Here is a 17,470-nt window from a genome sequence, read left to right on the forward strand (position 1 = left end):
GGTTTAATCATGTCTCAGTGTCATGACAATCCCACCACTGGTCATTTTGGGTTGTTCAAGACTTTGGAACTAGTGTCATGAACGTTTTGGTGGCCACGGCTTCACAATGATGTACAATCCTATGTAAATACCTGCGAACGTTGCCGTGTAGCCAAGTCCACCACAGGGGCCCCGCCTGGGTTGTTTCAGTCATTGCCAATGCCCAAGAGACCATTGGGGGCTGTGTCCATGGACTTTGTGACTCATCTGCCTATGTCTTCGGGGTTCGTGACAGTGAGGGTGGTGGACATGTTGACTAAAATGGCACATTTTATCCCCTGCCGTCGAGTGCCCACAGTTCATATCACTGCCCAGCTATTCCTACAAAACATTTTCTGGCTCCATGGCCTTCTGGACCGTGTGGTGTCAGACCGGGGGAACCAATTCACAGCATGGTTCTGGAAGGAACTAATTTCAGCTTTGCAGGTGCAGGTTTGTCTAGCGTCTACACAGCATCCTCAGACCGATAGTAGCACTGAGAAGGTCATCGGCATTCTCGAACAATACCTGCGATGTTTTGTGCCAGACCAGCAGTCCAATTGGTCACGCTATCTTCCGGTGGCCGAGTTTGCCTTCAACAACTCCCGTCATATATCCACGAGAATCACACTCTTCTATGCAAATTATGGCTTCCATCCTCATTTCTTCACACTGACCCTGTTGGATTCCCCAGTCCCGGCTGCGGAGGACTTTCTATCGGAACTTCACATGGTGCATGAGATGATGAAAAGATACCTCAATAAAGCCAGGGAGGACCATAAGAAACATGCTGGCTGGAATTGAAGGTGGATACCCTTTTTTCTGCAATCATGGCAGTGATGAGTTTTGTGATGCTGGAATTGGGTTGGAAGTGGTTGATAGAAGTCATTGTGTTTGGAAATACTGCAGTTACAACTATAGCTACTCTGATCAGTGCCTATGTGTCTCACAATGACTAACCATGAGAGACAAAAGATTCTATGAAGAATTAGATGCCCAACTCTTAGCATCTCATTCTTGGTTTGTTTGGCAACCTTAATGCAAACATAACCTCCTTATCACCAGTAATAACTTTCTGTTTGCCTACCATAATAAGATCTCCTGGATGCACCTTTGTTCTAAGCTTGATATTATGTTATTGTCATGAGAAAAGGAAGGCAGAATGTCAGAGTAATTAAGGACAGGTCGCAGGATCATTGCCTCCAAAATGAAGCTCCATATCAGACTCAAAAGATGACCAAAAGAAAGCAAGGCTATGAAAAGAAAATCTAGTTAGATTGAAGAATCCTAGAATGGCTTCAGCATTGGCTGAAGACTTAGCAATTAAGCTTGTTCACCTACATCTTGTTAGCTGTGCAAATCTAGAGCTATCAGGGCAACAATTCCAGTTTCTATCTGTTTGCTTAATATGTGGCACGAAATTCCATGTCCGAATTGGCCTGACAATCATCTTTGGACACACCACACTTAGTTTTAAAGTAAGTAATGGTGTTGAGGTCCTCATCTATGGACAAGCAATACTAAATCTGCATATAATTTTTTAAACCTTTATATTAGAGATTTATGATAAATTGATTCAAGATTTAATAGTGGTAACAACAATGGGATGATCAGCAGTTATTCACTGAAGATTGTGGGTGGAAGAACTGCACACCAAGAAAAAATATGGTAGATATAAATATGATCTTACCTGAGGCTGCTGGAGTATTGGTAGGAGTTGAAACAGCGGCTTGATTTCGAGCGTGAGCAGGTATGAGGATTGAAGCCAGAGAGGGATTGCTTGACAATTCTAAAAGGAAGTTGAAGAAAGATCATTTATAACAAAGCACAATTATCTAATTTAGCAGACCTCCTGATGAAGCCAGGAATGTAAGGAGGCTCTATGAAAAGATATATGATAATCATTACTGCCATGGGAAAAAAGAGGAATAAGGTTCAATCCCACCAGTGCTGTTAATCACACTGCCGTGAGGCATATATGAAAAACAGAAGAATGCCAATACTGTCTCTAACACTTTAAAAAATACTTTGTATTTTTTTATCAAAACTGTAGATCATGTGCCACAATCTTTTTTCCAAAAAACTAAAAACAGACAATCCATCATAGCAAGAGACTAAAACAGGGGATGTGTAGAAAACATATTTTAATTGCCCCTTATGGTGCTTCCAATTCTGGGTCCTCCCTTTTGGACTGCAGAGGGCTAATAAACAAAGTGCTGCACGAATACCTGTAAAAGGAAGTGTTTACCTGGATGATATTTTAATCTATACTGACACAATGCCAGAACATGTAAAACTAGTCAGAGTTGTGCTCAAGAAGCTTCAAGTGGCCAAGCTATCGAAATGTGAATTCCACTAAAGTAGAATCTGTCTGGAGAGCCACTGACAAGCTGCATGTATAATTCTGACACAGACAAATCAATGATCTGACTTATGATAAGATTCTTAAAAAGCAGCTGGGCAGTTAAAATGCCACTGGGCATCTACTAAAAAATATTCACATTTTAGGGGATTATAATGAAAAATGCTCAGGAGTGAAGAATTACTTTCACTTTTTGTACAAATAACTATTCTTCCAAACAGAACCGCATTAATAACAATAAAGTCCCACACATAACCTATTCAGAGGATCCTTGGCCTTTTGGCTAAGATCAAATGTATACCTATTCAGATGTAACTTATTCCCAGCTATATTTTATTGAATTTATATTATAGTCTATTTGCCCATAGCGACTCAAGATGGCTTACAGAATATAAAACCACATTTAAAATAATAAAACTAATAAAAAGAATCAGATAAATTAATATAGTACAATATAACCAAATCATCACCCACATCCCTCCCCCACAGTGACAGATCACACAAGCCTTTTAATGGGCTCCATCCCACTCTAGGTTCCCCAGGCCCACTGGAAGAACCAGGTCTTCAGCACCTTCTGGAAGAGTGTTAAAGTAGGGGCCATTCTAATCTCTGGGGGAATGATGTTCCAGAGAGCCACCATGGCAAAGGCCCTTATTTTGGGTTCCACCAAGTACTGTACATTTCCCTCAGGGAATGGGACCTGCAACATTCCCTGCTTCCCTGCTCTGATGGGTTGGGTAAATGTGACCGGCAAGAGGCGGTCCCACAGATAACCTAGTTCCAAGCCATGAAGGGCTTTAAAGGTGACAACCAGCACCTTGAATTGCACCCGGAAGCAAAAAGAAAAAAGAAAAAAGCAACCAATATAGCTCCTGCTGGTGTAGTCATATATGTGCACACCAGGTCTACACAAAACTATGCAACTGCTGCATATATATGGGATTTTTAAAATGATTTTCCTATATTAATATATCAAAACCCTTCTAATTAAAAAGTACTCTTTTAGAAAAAGAAGTATTATTTTTACTATAAAAAGTGGGCAGGAAAAAAAAACTGAGAAGAGGTGGTCTACCTCAAGGTTCGACAAACCCAGGCGCCTGGTCGCCAGTGGCGCCTAGAAAATGTTGTCTGGCGCCTAGAAAATGTTGCCTGCTGTACTGTATGTCAGCGTTTCCCAACCGGTGTGCCGCCTGGGCAGGGCGCTGCGGTGCCTCTGACCTCTCCGCTCCTGCCCGATGCCGGGGTTTCTGGCGCTCTCCTGCTGGGTCCCAAAGAAGGCAGGCAGGAAGGAGAGCTCCATTCTTCGCGCCTTTTTCCCGCCTTCCTTCTTTGGAGCCCAGCAGGAGAGCGCCAGAAACCGCGGCATCGAGCAGGAACCGGGAGGTCGGAGGCACCGGCACGGCAGCGCCCGCCCAGCTGAAGGTTCCCTGTCGTCATCGGCAAGTGTCCTTTGGGGCCCGGCGGGAGGGCACTGGCGGTGGGAGCGGGGGGGGGGCCGCGGCTGCAGCGGCACAGGCAGTCGCGGGGAGATGGCGGGGGGAGCGGGGGGCGGCTAAAGCGGCCCCGGGCACCGTTCCCTGTACGCTTTTCCAGGGGCGCGCAGGGAGCCGCGGCCACCCGCCCGCCTACCGGATTTCCCTCCGCGCGGCTGGGGAGGTGGATTCGCCGCCCCCGCCAGCCCGATCTCCCTCCAGTGGCTGGTGACGTAGTTCTACCGCCCTCGCCAGCCTGATCTCCCTCCGTGGGGGGGTGGGGGGCGACGAACCGACGACCGGGGGCTGTCCGTCCGTGTTGGGTGGTGCAGGGCAGGCACAGGCAGCCCCAGGGGAGAACAAGGGAGGGAGAGAAAGGAAAGAGAGAGTAAGGGAGGGAGAGAAAATTGAATGAAGGAGGGAGAGAAAGAAAGAGTAAGAAGCAGAAAGGATAGAGAAAAAGGAAGAGAAAGGGAGGGGGAGAAAGGAAAGAGGGAGGAAGGGGGGGAGAGAAAATTGAATGAAGGAGGGAGAGAAAGAAAGAGTAAGAAGTAGAAAGGATAGAGAAAAAGGAAGAGAAAGGGAGGGAGAGAAAGGAAAGAGGGAGGAAGGGGGGGAGAGAAAATTGAATGAAGGAGGGAGAGAAAGAAAGAGTAAGAAGTAGAAAGGATAGAGAAAAAGGAAGAGAAAGGGAGGGAGAGAAAGGAAAGAGAGAGAAAGGGAGAGAAAGGGAGGGAGAGAAAATTGAATGAAGGAGGGAGAGAAAGAAAGAGTAAGAAGTAGAAAGGATAGAGAAAAAGGAAGAGAAAGGGAGGGGGAGAAAGGAAAGAGGGAGGAAGGGGGAGAGAAAGAAGATATGAAGGAGGGAGAAAAAGAAAGAGAGATAGGAAGGAAAGAGGGAGAGAAAGGAATGAGAGAGAAAGGGAGGGAGAGAAAGGGAATGAAAGAGGGAGAAGGGGTGAGAGATAGAAAGGATAGACAGAAAGGGAGAGAAAGGAAAGAGAGAAAGGGAGGGAGAGGAAGGAAAGAGATGAGAGAGGAAGGAGGAGACAGAGGGGGTGAAAGCGATGTCAGGTGGAGACTCGGCAAAAAACCAAGTTTGCTTAAAAAAAATTCTGGCTCCTAAATTTTTTGGCTGGCTCCTAGATTCTGAACAACTTTGTCGACCCCTGGTCTACCTTATATAGTACTGAGAAGACACCACTGTTTCCTATTACAGCAACAAAGGAACTATTTAGTTGGTTTGGCTATTCTGCAAGTTTGCGTTACAGAAATGATCCCCCAAAATATGAAACCAAATAATGATTCTATTTAACAATAGCAATAGCATTTAGACTTACATACTGCTTCACAGTGCTTCATAGCCCTTTCTAAGCAGTTTACAGTCAGCATATTGCCCCCCAAAGTCTACATCCTCCTTTTACCAACCTTGGAAGTATGGAAGGCCAAGTCAATCTTGAGCCTGGTAAGATTTGAACTGCAAAATTGCGGGCAGATGGCAATTGGGATGAGTTACCATCAGTATGCTGATGATACTCATGTTTACATCTCCACCCTGTGTCAACTCAGTGAAGCAGTGGAAGTAATGTGCCGATATCTGGAGGCTGTGAGAGTTTGGATGGGTGTTAATAGGCTCAGACTCAACCTCGACAAGCCAGAGTGGCTGAGGGTTTTGTCTCCGAAGGACAATCCCACCTGTCTGTCTATTACCCTAGGGGGGGGGCTTCCCCCCCCTTAGAGAGGATCCGCAGCTTGGGCATCCTCCTCGATCCGTAGCTGAGCTTAGAAGACCATATCTCAGCTGTGGCGAATTGGGGCATTCACACAAGTGCACCAGCTGAGGCCCTATTTGGACAGAGAATCACTTCTCACAGCCACTCAAACCCTTATCACCTCAAAGTTCAACTACTGCAATGCTTTCTACATGGGGCTACCTTTGAAGAGCATTCAAAGACTGCAAATAATGCAAAATGCAGCCAGGGGAGCTATCGTGGATCTTCCAAGATCTGCCCACATCTCACCATCACTCCGTGAGCTGCATTGGTTCCCGATTGATCTCTGGACACAATTCAAAGTGTTGGTTATGACCTATAAAGCCCTACATGGCTTAGGGCCAGATTACCTATGGGACTGTCTTCTGCCTCATGTATCCCAGAGACCGGTCAGGCCCCACAGGGTCGGCCTTCTCCAGGCCCCATCGGCTAGGCAATGTCATCTGGTGGGGCCTAGGGTAAGAGCTTTCTCTCTGGCAGCCTGGGCCCTTTGGAACCAACTCCCTCTGGAGAGTTGTACCGCCCCCACTCTCCTGGCCTTCCGGAAGGCTTTAAAAACTTACCTTTGCCTGCAGGTCTGGGGCTGCTGAACATAACATCTAGTCCCAGCCTTTAGTATGACTGTGATGTGAGTGAGTAGGGCTGTATGTTTTTAAATTTGGGGGGGTTTAGATTGTTTTAAATATTGGATTTCTGAACTGGTTTTTGTATTTTTATATGTTGTGAGCTGCCCTGAGTCCTCGGAGAAGGGCAGCATATAAGCCCAATAGCTTATATGCTGCCCTTCTCCGAGGACTCAGGGCAGCTCACAACATATAAAAATACAAAAGCTAGTTCAGAAATCCAATATTTAAAACAATCTAAAAAAACCCAAATTTAAAAACATTAACCATTTCATATTTAGCAAGATATAACAAAGAGAGAGGATTACAGTGGAATAATCTATTAGACAAACTAAAACAAGTAGAAAAGGAGCTACAGGAAAACCCACAAAACTTAAAAAGTATATTGGGAAAAAATCTCACGAGACATAGACCAAAGTTATTGGAACAAGAAGAAATCACCAAAAATATTAGATTAGTAAAACAAGACCACCACTTTGAAAAAGCAAATAAATTGGGTAGATGGCTATCATACAAATTAAAAAAAGAAAAAGAAAAAAATACAGCAACTTGAGGGTCAGGATAAAAAAACATATCACCAAATAGAAAAGAAAGAAGAGATTATATTAGAGTACTTCGAAAACTTGTATTCAAAGAAGGATATTAAGATGGAAGAAGTAACAAAAAATACTTTCAAGACAAGAACTTAAAGATAATAGACGAAGACAACAGAGATATGTTGTACAGGGAAATAACTAAGGAGGAATTATTATTGGCAGTGGCAAAACAAAAAAATTATAAAGCACCTGGTCCGGATGGTCTTCCAGGTGAATTCTATAAAGCTACAATTGATACTATAGGACAGTGATGGCAAACCTTTTTTTCCTCGGGTGCTAAAAGAGCGTGGATATGTGCTATTGCACATGCCCGAGAGCCCACACCCATTCAATGCCTGGGGAGGGTGAAAACAGTCCCCCCAGAGGCCGGAAACGGTCTCTTTCTCAACTTCTGGTGGGCCCTTGGAAAGGCTTCATTGGAGCTGGGGAGGGTAAAAACGCCATCTCCCATTCTCCCGGAGGCTCTCTGTAAGCCAAAAATGCCCCCCAAAGCCTCTGCGCAAGCCAAAAATCAGCTGGCCAGCACACACATGCATGTTGGAGCTGAGCGTGCCAGCAGATATGGCTCCGCATGCCACCTCTGGCACCCATGCCATAGGTTCATCATCACTGCTATAGGAGACCTGATGTTAGAAGTTTATAATGAAACTCTCCAAAAAGCAACCTACCCAACATCTTGGGATGAAGCTTACGTCACCCTGATCCACAAAAATGATACAGACTCAAACCAGATCCAAAATTACAGACCAATATCGCTGCTAAATGCAGACTATAAAATATACATGACAATAATAGTGGAAAGGCTTAAATTTTTTTTAAATAAAATTATCCACCCCAACAAAAATGGATTTCTGGCCACAAGGCAAATCAGAAACAACACCAGAACAGTTTTAACATTTTAGAATTCTATGAAGGTAACAATGACAAACAATTGGCTATGGTTCTTTTAGATGCGCAAAAAGCTTTTGACAATTTGTATTGGGATTTTTAAAAACAAGTTAAAATTAAGAAATTCGGCTCCAAATTTGAAAGAATGATTGATGTTATATATACCAATCAAAAGGCGAGAGTATAGGTAAACGGTGAAATTACTGTAGAATTTAAAATCTCTAAAGGTGTAAGACATCTATTATTTATATTATCAATTGAAGTATTAATCAAATCAGAAATAATTCTGAAATTAAGGGCACCAAAATTAAGAAAGAAATTTATAAAACCCAAGCCTTTGTGGATGATTTGGTGTTCTTCCTCAAAGAACCGGAAATATCAATAGTCAATCTACTAAATGAAATAGAACAATTTGGAAAAGTTGCAGGTCTAAAAATTAACTAAGTTAAATCATACCCAAAAACTGTACCCAAGCTCAGGTGAGGAAATTAGTAGAAATTTCAGGTCTCCAAGCTACAAAGAAAATGAAGTACAGTGATCCCTCGAGTATCGCGAGGGTTACGTTCCAAGACCCCTCGCGATACTCGATTTTTCGCAATATAGTGGTGCAGAAGTAAAATCACCATCTGCGCATGCGTGCCCTTTTTCCATGGCCGCGCATGCGCAGATGGTGTTTTTACTTCCGCACCTGGGAAGACCCAGGGAAGGTTCCTTCCGCCGCCCAGCAGCTGATCTGCTCGGCAGCGCCGCAGCAGCGAGGAGCCGAAGATCGGGGTTTCCCCACCGCCCACGCAAAGGGGAAACCCCGATCTTCGGCTCCTCGCTGCTGCCGCGCCCGCCGCTTGTCCGCCCGCCGCTTGTCCGCCGCCCGCCTGCCCGCCCGCCTGCCCGCCCGCCTGCCGCTTGTCCGCCGCCTCGCTTGTCTGCCCGCCCGCTGCTTGTCCACCCGCCCGTCGCTTGTCCGCCCGTCGCTTGTCCGCCGCCTCGCTTGTCCGCCACCTGCCTGCCCGCCTGCCCGCCGCCTGTCCGCCCGCCGCTTGTCCGCCCGCCGCCACTTGTCCGCCGCCTGCCTGCCTGCCCGCCGCTTGTCCGCCCGCCGCTTGTCCGCCACCTGCCTGCCCGCCTGCCCGCCGCTCGGTGCAGGAGAGAGGGAAAGTGAGAAAAAGAGGGAGAGCAAGAGGGGGAGATAGAGAAAGAGAGAGAAGGAAAGAAAGAAAGAGATGAGAAAGGAAGGAAGAGAGTGAGAGAGAGGAAGAAAGAGAGAGAGAGAAAAGTGGAGTATTTTTTAATTAATATTTTCTGAAAAATCGCGATATAGCGTTTCGCGAAGATCGAGATCGCGAAACTCGAGGGATCACTGTACTTAGGCCTAGGGCTCACAGCTAGATATTTGTCATTAAAAGAAGACAATTATACAAAATTATTCCATAAAACAAAAGAAGATTTGGAAAAATGGGGCAAAATACAATTATCACTTCTTGCCAGAACCGCAACCATAAAATCAAACATCCTCCCTAGATGGCTTTGGGCAAATAGAAAGCCGTGTATCAAATACAAAAATTTGCAAGATAAATGAGAGATGGGAGGCTCTGGCTTACCTGATTTACAAATTTATTACTATTCGGCAGCCATACTTTGGATTAAGGAGTGGATAACCTTAAATAATACAAGAATCCTAAAACCGGAAGGATATAATATACAAGAAGGTTGGCAACCCCACCTTGGGGGGGGGGGGAATGTAAAACACACACAATTCCAACAACATGCAATAAGAGGTACTCTACTATGCATATGGAGAAAAATCAGGAACAAGCACTTTATAGAAATACCAAGATGGCTACCCACCATGGAAACTTTGATATATTCAAATGCCTTAAAAAGTATCAAAATCAGAACATATGGTGAATTATTAGATAAGGAAGGAAATCTTAAATCCAGACAAACATTAAATATTGGATACAGGTTTTTGTATTTTTATATGTTGTGAACCACCCTGAGTCCTCGGAGAAGGGCAGCATATAAGTCCAATAAATAAAAAAATAAAATAAAATAAATAAAATTATAAAATAAAATAAAATGTAAATCAGCAGAAGCAGCCTGCAATGCTGCATTTTAATCACTGAGCCACCAAGACTCTAACAATATTTAGCACTGATTTAAATATTTAATCCCACTGTATGTATATGCTTCCTATTTTATATTTCAAAAATAAAATATTTGGTGTTCTTACTTATTCATATAATTATTGCACTATGGACTATAACCTGATCTACATTCCTTTATTAATAATTCATTTGTTAATAATCAACTAGGAAATGACTAGCCAACTGTAATAGAGATCATTTCGATTATGGATTCAATTACTTTTTACATCATTTGTCTCTATTAAGAATGAACTAGTTATATACACACACACACACACACACACAAAATTTGCAAATCTTTTTTACTGTTCCAACCCTCTAGTCTATGCTACGGAAAGAGTATTTTCTTTTGGAGTGCCCAACACGTTATCCATCATTCACCCTTACTTAACTTGAGAGGATGCCATATTCTAGCATAATGTTTCAAAATTACCTTGAGTAGTGAAGTTAAAGAGTGCAGGTTTCTCTCGACCACTTGGTAATTTGATGTTTGGGTCCCGTAATTCATCAAAGAAAGAATGTGCACATGCTTCCAGTGGAGTCAGGCGGGCAGTTGGGGTATATTCCAACAGACGGCTACATAGAGCTATTGCTTCTGGTGGAGTGCGGGGTCGGAAGACCTATGGGGGGGAAAAAGAGGGTAGCCTGACCATTTTGTTTTACTCTCATTAACAGACTATGAGCCTGAGCAATTAAACTGGTGCAGGTATTATTTTGTTTTTTTAAAGTGAACATCAGATTTTTACCAAGGCAAAAATGCTTAGTGGCAAGGAGCTATACTGAATAAAGTTGAATTTACAAAATCCCTGGGGATATGACTGACATCCAGCACCAATCTGAGGAAATTTAGGAACAAAGGAAATAATACCTTTAAAAACATAAATGATGCCAGTAGGTTATGTAGATGGGCTAGAAAAGAGGAAAAGAGCAAGTGATGGGATATTTTGAAGGTTGAGTGTTACATAATCCCATTTAATTAGAATTAAATCCAAAACATAGATTTGGATTTATCAAACTGGTTTATGATAGCTAATTTGTTAATAGTTTTAGTGGCTTAATTACTTGGCAAGGAATTAATTAAAATATTGTGTATTCTCAACATGAAATCATCATTTTTACAGCACATATTTTCTTGGAGATTCAGGACTGCCTTAAATGTTAAACTTTCTGACAGTGAAAATAATTAATCAGTGGAATGAGTTGGCTCCAAGGTTGTGTTCTAGTTCTAAACTATTTTCATTTATGTGGAATGTGTCCTATAGGTCTTGGGAGGATAAACAATGGTCAAATCCTTAGTATATTGTATGATAAACTGAATTCAGAGTTCCACAAAATGAACACAACAGTATATAGACCACATGCAAAATCAAATGCAGATCAGCATAAATACATTTTTAAAAGACGCATTAACTTCAACCACATGGAAAATGCTTCAAAGTTATTCTAGCCTCTAATTTATACAGGAAGAGACTGAGCCTAATTTTATATACTACTATAAAAATGACGAGTTTTTACAAAGTAATCAAAACTTGTATGGGTGAGTCCCAAACATTAAAATAGAACAGAATTTAGAGTAAATGAAAACCAAAACAACCAAAATACTAATAAATTTTAACCACTATATAAAAATCCCAAACTAATGCTGAAGCAAGTTTGCATTTTTTGACAAGGCAACTTTGATGTAACAGAGTGATGGTATGATGAGAGGAGAGTACAACTCTTCCTACTCCAATTCATCACTGGAAACACCTCTCACTCACTCATATACTTAAACACCCATCCTCATATAGTTCCTTTCTTCTAATTGCACTGAAATCAGTTTTTTATTTGTAAGAGAAAACTGTGTGAAAGGGAAGATGCTCCCAATCCTTACACTAGGCAATTTTCCCTCTGTAAACGGACCTGAAAAAGCAGGATTTGAAATCCTGTGAATTGTTTCATCTCACTTAGCCTTGCCTTACCTTATAACTTAAGCCAGGAGAGTGATGAGGCACTCTCAGCTGTTCTCCTAATTCTTTCATTCCAAGAGCGGCAATTGCTTTATAGACCTGATAATTTTCAGATGAAAATAATATGAGGGGAACTATTGCAATAGCAGCTTCTGAATAGAAAACACAATACAGTAGTAATTGTGCTTGGGCACACATTTTGAAAGTGAATGGATAAGAGATTGAAAAATAGTCTTGTACATATAATAACATATATGATGAGATGAACAGTGGGGATAGAATTTAAGAGCAAAGAAATCAATGCATTGGTCCAAACTTTTCTTTTAGATATCCAATTTGGAAACTAATTTGGATTTTTATTCTAAAGAATTCTCATGGATTCATTAGATATGTATAATTTTATGAATTTTAGGTAATTTTGAGAGTTATATAGTAAAATGATATGGGACATTAATATCAAATTTTAATAGCAATAGCACTAATATACCACTCCATAATGCTTTACAGCATTCTCTGGGTGGTTTATAATATCAGCTTATTTCCCCCAATAATTTAGTTCCTTGTTTCACTGACCTCAGAAGGATGGAAAGCTGACTCAACCTTAAATCCCATCTTGATTGAATTTGAGACTATGGGCAGAATTAGCCTGCAATACTGCATTCTAACAACTGTGCCATCAAAGCTCCTGGTCATTAAAAAAATCTGCTTCCTTCTTTACACTCTATTTCCTTATTTCAACTTGCTCTTAAGGAAGTTTCATTGCTTTATTGTTATGGTAAAACACAAATACTACAGAACAAGGAAATTTAAAGTATTTTTCACTAGAAATCCTTGATAAATTGTACAGTCTCTCTTTGAAACATAGAAGAGTATATGGATTTGAATTTTCTACTGAGGATACAATTGTTGCTTTTCAAAATCTCATCAAAAAGTGAAATCTGTATGTTTCAAATTCTTGTTGGGAGTTTTTGCAGTAAGATCGACATTTTTTTTCCTCAAGGGAAAACAAACCTTTTAGCCAGATAATTATTCTGAATGACATTTCAGTGCATGATTACTAGATTTTGTTCAATCTCCAAAGGTGATATAAAACGAAAGGCAATGGATGTGATGGAAGCAAGGATGCTTTGTATGAGGACAGAAATGAATGGAAGACTATGGAAAATTAGTTTTAGCTACATTCCCTTTTCTTACCTTATGCCAGATCTCTTTTGGCATAATATTTTCACAGCTTTTTGTGATCTATACAATGTTCACTCATAAACACATTACCCACATAGTATTTCTATCCCCAATACGAAATTCCAAGTGCAATTCAATCTACTGATTACAAAGGGGATATTTATAAAGAAACATACTTAATCTAGTATCCACCAGATCTTTTAGAATGTAAGTCTTATCTTTTCCAATTAGGAGAATTTTTAAATTGCTTTTCTTTATTGTGAGGGAAACTATTACTATAGAATTCACTAATAAGCTAGCAGAAAGTATTCTTATATATCTCTTCATGCTCTATAATTTAAATTGAAGCAGCCAATGTAAATTGCAAGCACTATCAGGAGTTATTTTTCTTTGGAACCTTGAAATGAGTCATGAGATGTTTGCATAAATGTTGAAAAATGTGAATGTTACTTCTATTCCCAAACATCTAATTTTACATTAGGAAGAAAATTTTAGCTGACTGCCCCTTGGAGTGTAATAACTGTTTTTCAGTTCTAATTTTCTATTTCCCCAGCTATTAGCCTGGTGATATGGAAAAAAAAATTATATACATACCCGTACTCCTGAGGTGAAATGTCCTGTTCCTGACGAGTCCTAAGGATGATAATGCAGTGAAATAATCCAAACAGGGGGAGTCAATCCAAAAGAATAGTCCAGCAAGGAAAAATATATCCAATATTATAAGAAATCCAAAGTGATGGGGAAATATTAAATGTTTAATACAATTAGAAATTTTAAACATCAGCAGCAAGTCCAAACTCAAAAAATTAATAAGAATAATTTTGCAAGGCTGAGGCATAATATAGAAACATTTTATTTTAATGCATGTTCCAATGCCAGTAATTTTACTAAAAAGTAACAAAAATATGAAATCAAATGTCTGTATAAAAGTAAAATTATACTGAATTTTCAAAACTATAGATCTCCTCCCTATCTTGGAGAGAGATAGACACAGGAAAGAGCATGAGACATGCAATCATGCACAGACTCATTTATTCCTGTTTATTTATCCTAAAAGCACAACTGAAAAGTGTTCTGATATAACACTTCTAAGAGAGAGAATCATTACGTTTCTCATTTCTAATGAGAACCTTATGACCATTTTAAATGTCTATAAACTACACCAGGCCACCGCGGATTATTCTTCATCTTGGATTGACTTCCCCGCCAATGGATTTTTTAGCATTTAGATTTTTAGCTGATATTTCATTAGGATGCTTCAGGAACTGGACATGACACTTCAGGAGTGATGGTATGATCTAGCTTTCTTTTCCCTTTATTGTGGTTTCCTTTCTTATGCCCTCAGTCATTTATACATGCAGGGGATTTATGTTTTTCTTTTTTAAGAGCAACTGATGATGACAGAAAGACACTGCATTCTTTAACTCTTCTCACTCCAATCGGTTCTGATGCTTTATTCACCCACTAAGAACTACTTAACCACATACAAACAAACAACATTAAAAGCAAGGGACTGTCACAGTTACAGGTCAAGCAGTCAATAAGTGCCAAACACTTAAGCACAATGGGGCTACCAAAACAAGGAATGTTTTCAGCATTCTATTGTGCATAGGTGTCAAAGGACATCTTGTAAAGTTCACTGTTAGCTGTGAACTGCCCTCACTATTATGTTTTGAAGAAAATTGTTACTGTTTTTCATGTAGTTTTCAGTGAGGGAATTGCTTGCATAAATAATCCGCGGATTAGTTTTTAGTCTGCGGACTAAAACTTAGCACTTGGGTCTAAAAGCCGGCCCGTCCAAATGAAATCTATTGAAATCTGAAGCAATCTTGACCAAGGAAAGGAGAAGCTGACAACACAAAGAATAATGCAAGTGGGCAGACTAACCTTTAGTATGCAGACTAAATACGGCCAAGTAAATGCACAGGAAAGCCACAAGCAGAAAACTAAAATTAAAGTGACACATGTGAATTCTGACTAGAACTATGATTTCAATTATATATTGCAAATTATATTTTATTATAACCACGGATAGTATTTTAATTAATTTGCTCAGTTTGCTTATTAACATAATTTTCTCCAGGATATGCCATTTCATTTTCCTCTGCAGCAACATAGGAATTACCATGTTGTAGCCCCTAAACATGTTCAATTCACACTGCATTGTTATGGAGAGTTCTATTTCTTCTCACTTATGTTCCATTTCTGCCTAGTTATTCTCATTCCCATATTGATATCTTTATATATTTAGGACATTAAATCAAGTACTGTTGTAGGATTTTTTGCTCATCATTTCCTTCAGCTAAAAATGATTTTTATAGTTCTCAAAACTTTAAGGTTTGATAGTATTGGTAGTATCCTTTTATTTTAAGGAAAATTGTGTCTTGGCAATAAGTTTATAAAATCACAATAAGATTTTCAACCAGAAATAATGGTTACTTCAGATTTGTCAGCAAATCTCATTTTTAAAATTAATCCTATTATATAGTCCCAATTTACATTGTTGAACGCTTTTTGCGCATCCAGAAAAACAAGCACTGCCTGCTTTTTTGGATGCCCTTCATAATACTCAAATATATCCAATATGGTTCTTATGTTGTTCCTAATTTGCTGCATTGGTAAGAATCCATTTTGGTTTATGTGTATAATTTTGTTCAACATTTTTTTCGTTCTTTCTGCCATAATTGTGTCTTTTCTTTACAAAAAAGAATTTTGTAATTGGCATTCAACAACGAAATTGGCCTGTAGTTTTGTATTTGATTTGTCTCAGCACCTTCTTTCAGAATCATGATGGATGTTTCCCTCCATGAATCAGGTATTCTGCCTCTTAGGAGGGCAACATTACACAGTTCTAATAACACCTGTTCTATTGTGGTTCCTAAATATTTATAGAATTCCCCAGGGAAGCCATCTGGACCGGGTGATTTGTTATTATTCTGTTTTTTAATTGCATTTTGGAGTTCTATTAGTGTGGTTTCCTTATTTAAAATCTTCCTCTTCTATTCCTCTTCTAATAATTGTCCATTAAAATTTAGGAATTATATTCATGATTTTATATGAAGATGATTTAGCACTGTGTAATATCTTGGAGGCAAAATATTAGTGAGCATCAATAAGATTTTAAAAAGTGGCTCATTTTCCAAGCTCAATATAAATTTCTACAGCTTTGTCACACATGCTCTACCACCTACAGTTAAGGACACAGCACACTGGAGAACAAATGTTATAAATGTTATAAAATTTTATTTGGCTGTAATAGAAATATTGTATTCAGCAATAATGCTGCATAAGTGTTTTTTGAATGAAACAGAACTTCGTAACTGCTCATTAAAGGCATAGAACAGTTGTAGTCATTCAAAAGTTGTTCTCTGAAATACTGCTGGAAAATCCTATCTGCTGCTCTGTGCTGTTGTAGTGGTGAAATGTAGTTACCATATTTTTCGGAGTATAAGATGCACCTTAGTTTTTGGGGAGAAAAATAGGAAAAAGTTAATCTGCCTACCAGGTATTCATCTGACTAGTCTTTAGTCTGGTCAGCTTCAGCATATTAGTCTGCTGATTTTTAGCCCACATGCTTGCTTTTTATCCCCCGGTTGGGGATAAAAAGCAGTTTCTCTCTCTCTCTCTCTCTCTCTCTCTCTCTTCAGAGGGAAACAATGAGAAAATCAGGCAAAGAGAAGATGCTTTGCTGGCAAAGCATTCACTCATTAGCACCTCGTTAGAAGATCTCTTGCTAGCAAAGCATGGGATTATCAGCTGATTGTCGGAGGGAGCAGCAATGAAAGAAGCAGGCAAAGCATGGAAGATTGCGTTAGCACCTCGTTAGAGCTAAAAAAAAGCTTAGTAAAAGCTACATTCGGAGTATAAGATGCACCCAAATTTTCAGCCCCTTTTAGGGTGGGGGAGATGCATCTTATACTCTTGAAAATACGGTAACTGAGACTATGAATGAGGCTACAATATTGTTGTTGAGAAATACTGGTTTTTAGACAGATGTGGCCTATTCAAGTGCAATATGAAAGAAAACAACAGCTATATACCTCAAAATAGTCATCTTAACATAGAAGAGAAAAAGAAGAGAGGCAATGAAACAAACCAAGACGTAAAGCACAATGCTACATTCTGCATGAATCCAGTCCTACCCACAATATTCCAATCATGGAACTATATTGCATTTTCATTTATAAAAAGTGACATTTTTAAACCATGAATTTAAAAACTCATGGGTCTGAGGAATAGGGCGGCATAGAAATCAAATCAATCAATCAAACAAACAAACAAATAATGCCAAAACAAGATTAGCTAAAGGAATTACTTTAAAATGTTTCAGTTTTGGGGAGGGTCAATAAAAGTGATTTTTTTTTAACAATGACAAGTGAAAAATGTACTAGTGACACTACACATTTATGAAAAAAGCCAAAGTTATTGGCAGCAGAATCCTAAATTCATTTTACAGTGTATTTA

The 17,470-nt window shown here is 39.9% G+C and overlaps 2 protein-coding genes across 7 annotated transcripts in view; one reads left to right on the forward strand and one right to left on the reverse strand.

Moving 5' to 3' along the window:
* Positions 1–17,470, forward strand: part of CFAP91 (cilia and flagella associated protein 91) — a 514,242-nt gene that overhangs the window by 69,046 nt on the left and 427,726 nt on the right. The gene's annotated exons all lie outside the window — the stretch shown is intronic.
* GSK3B (glycogen synthase kinase 3 beta) overlaps positions 1–17,470 on the reverse strand; it is a 125,311-nt gene that overhangs the window by 23,068 nt on the left and 84,773 nt on the right. For 2 of the 6 annotated variants that reach the window (XM_070741903.1, XM_070741904.1), the window contains 4 exons: positions 13,601–13,639; positions 11,837–11,923; positions 10,309–10,495; positions 1,709–1,807 (listed from right to left, as the gene is read on the reverse strand). In XM_070741903.1, coding sequence (XP_070598004.1) covers positions 1,709–1,807; positions 10,309–10,495; positions 11,837–11,923; positions 13,601–13,639 — 412 coding nt within the window. The remainder of the gene's footprint in view (positions 1–1,708; positions 1,808–10,308; positions 10,496–11,836; positions 11,924–13,600; positions 13,640–17,470) is intronic. The other 4 variants (XM_070741906.1, XM_070741905.1, XM_070741909.1 and 1 more) reach the window with 2 other exon arrangements.

Source organism: Erythrolamprus reginae, chromosome 2 (assembly GCF_031021105.1).
Source record: "Erythrolamprus reginae isolate rEryReg1 chromosome 2, rEryReg1.hap1, whole genome shotgun sequence".
In the NCBI taxonomy this organism is placed as follows: Eukaryota; Metazoa; Chordata; class Lepidosauria; order Squamata; family Dipsadidae; genus Erythrolamprus; species Erythrolamprus reginae.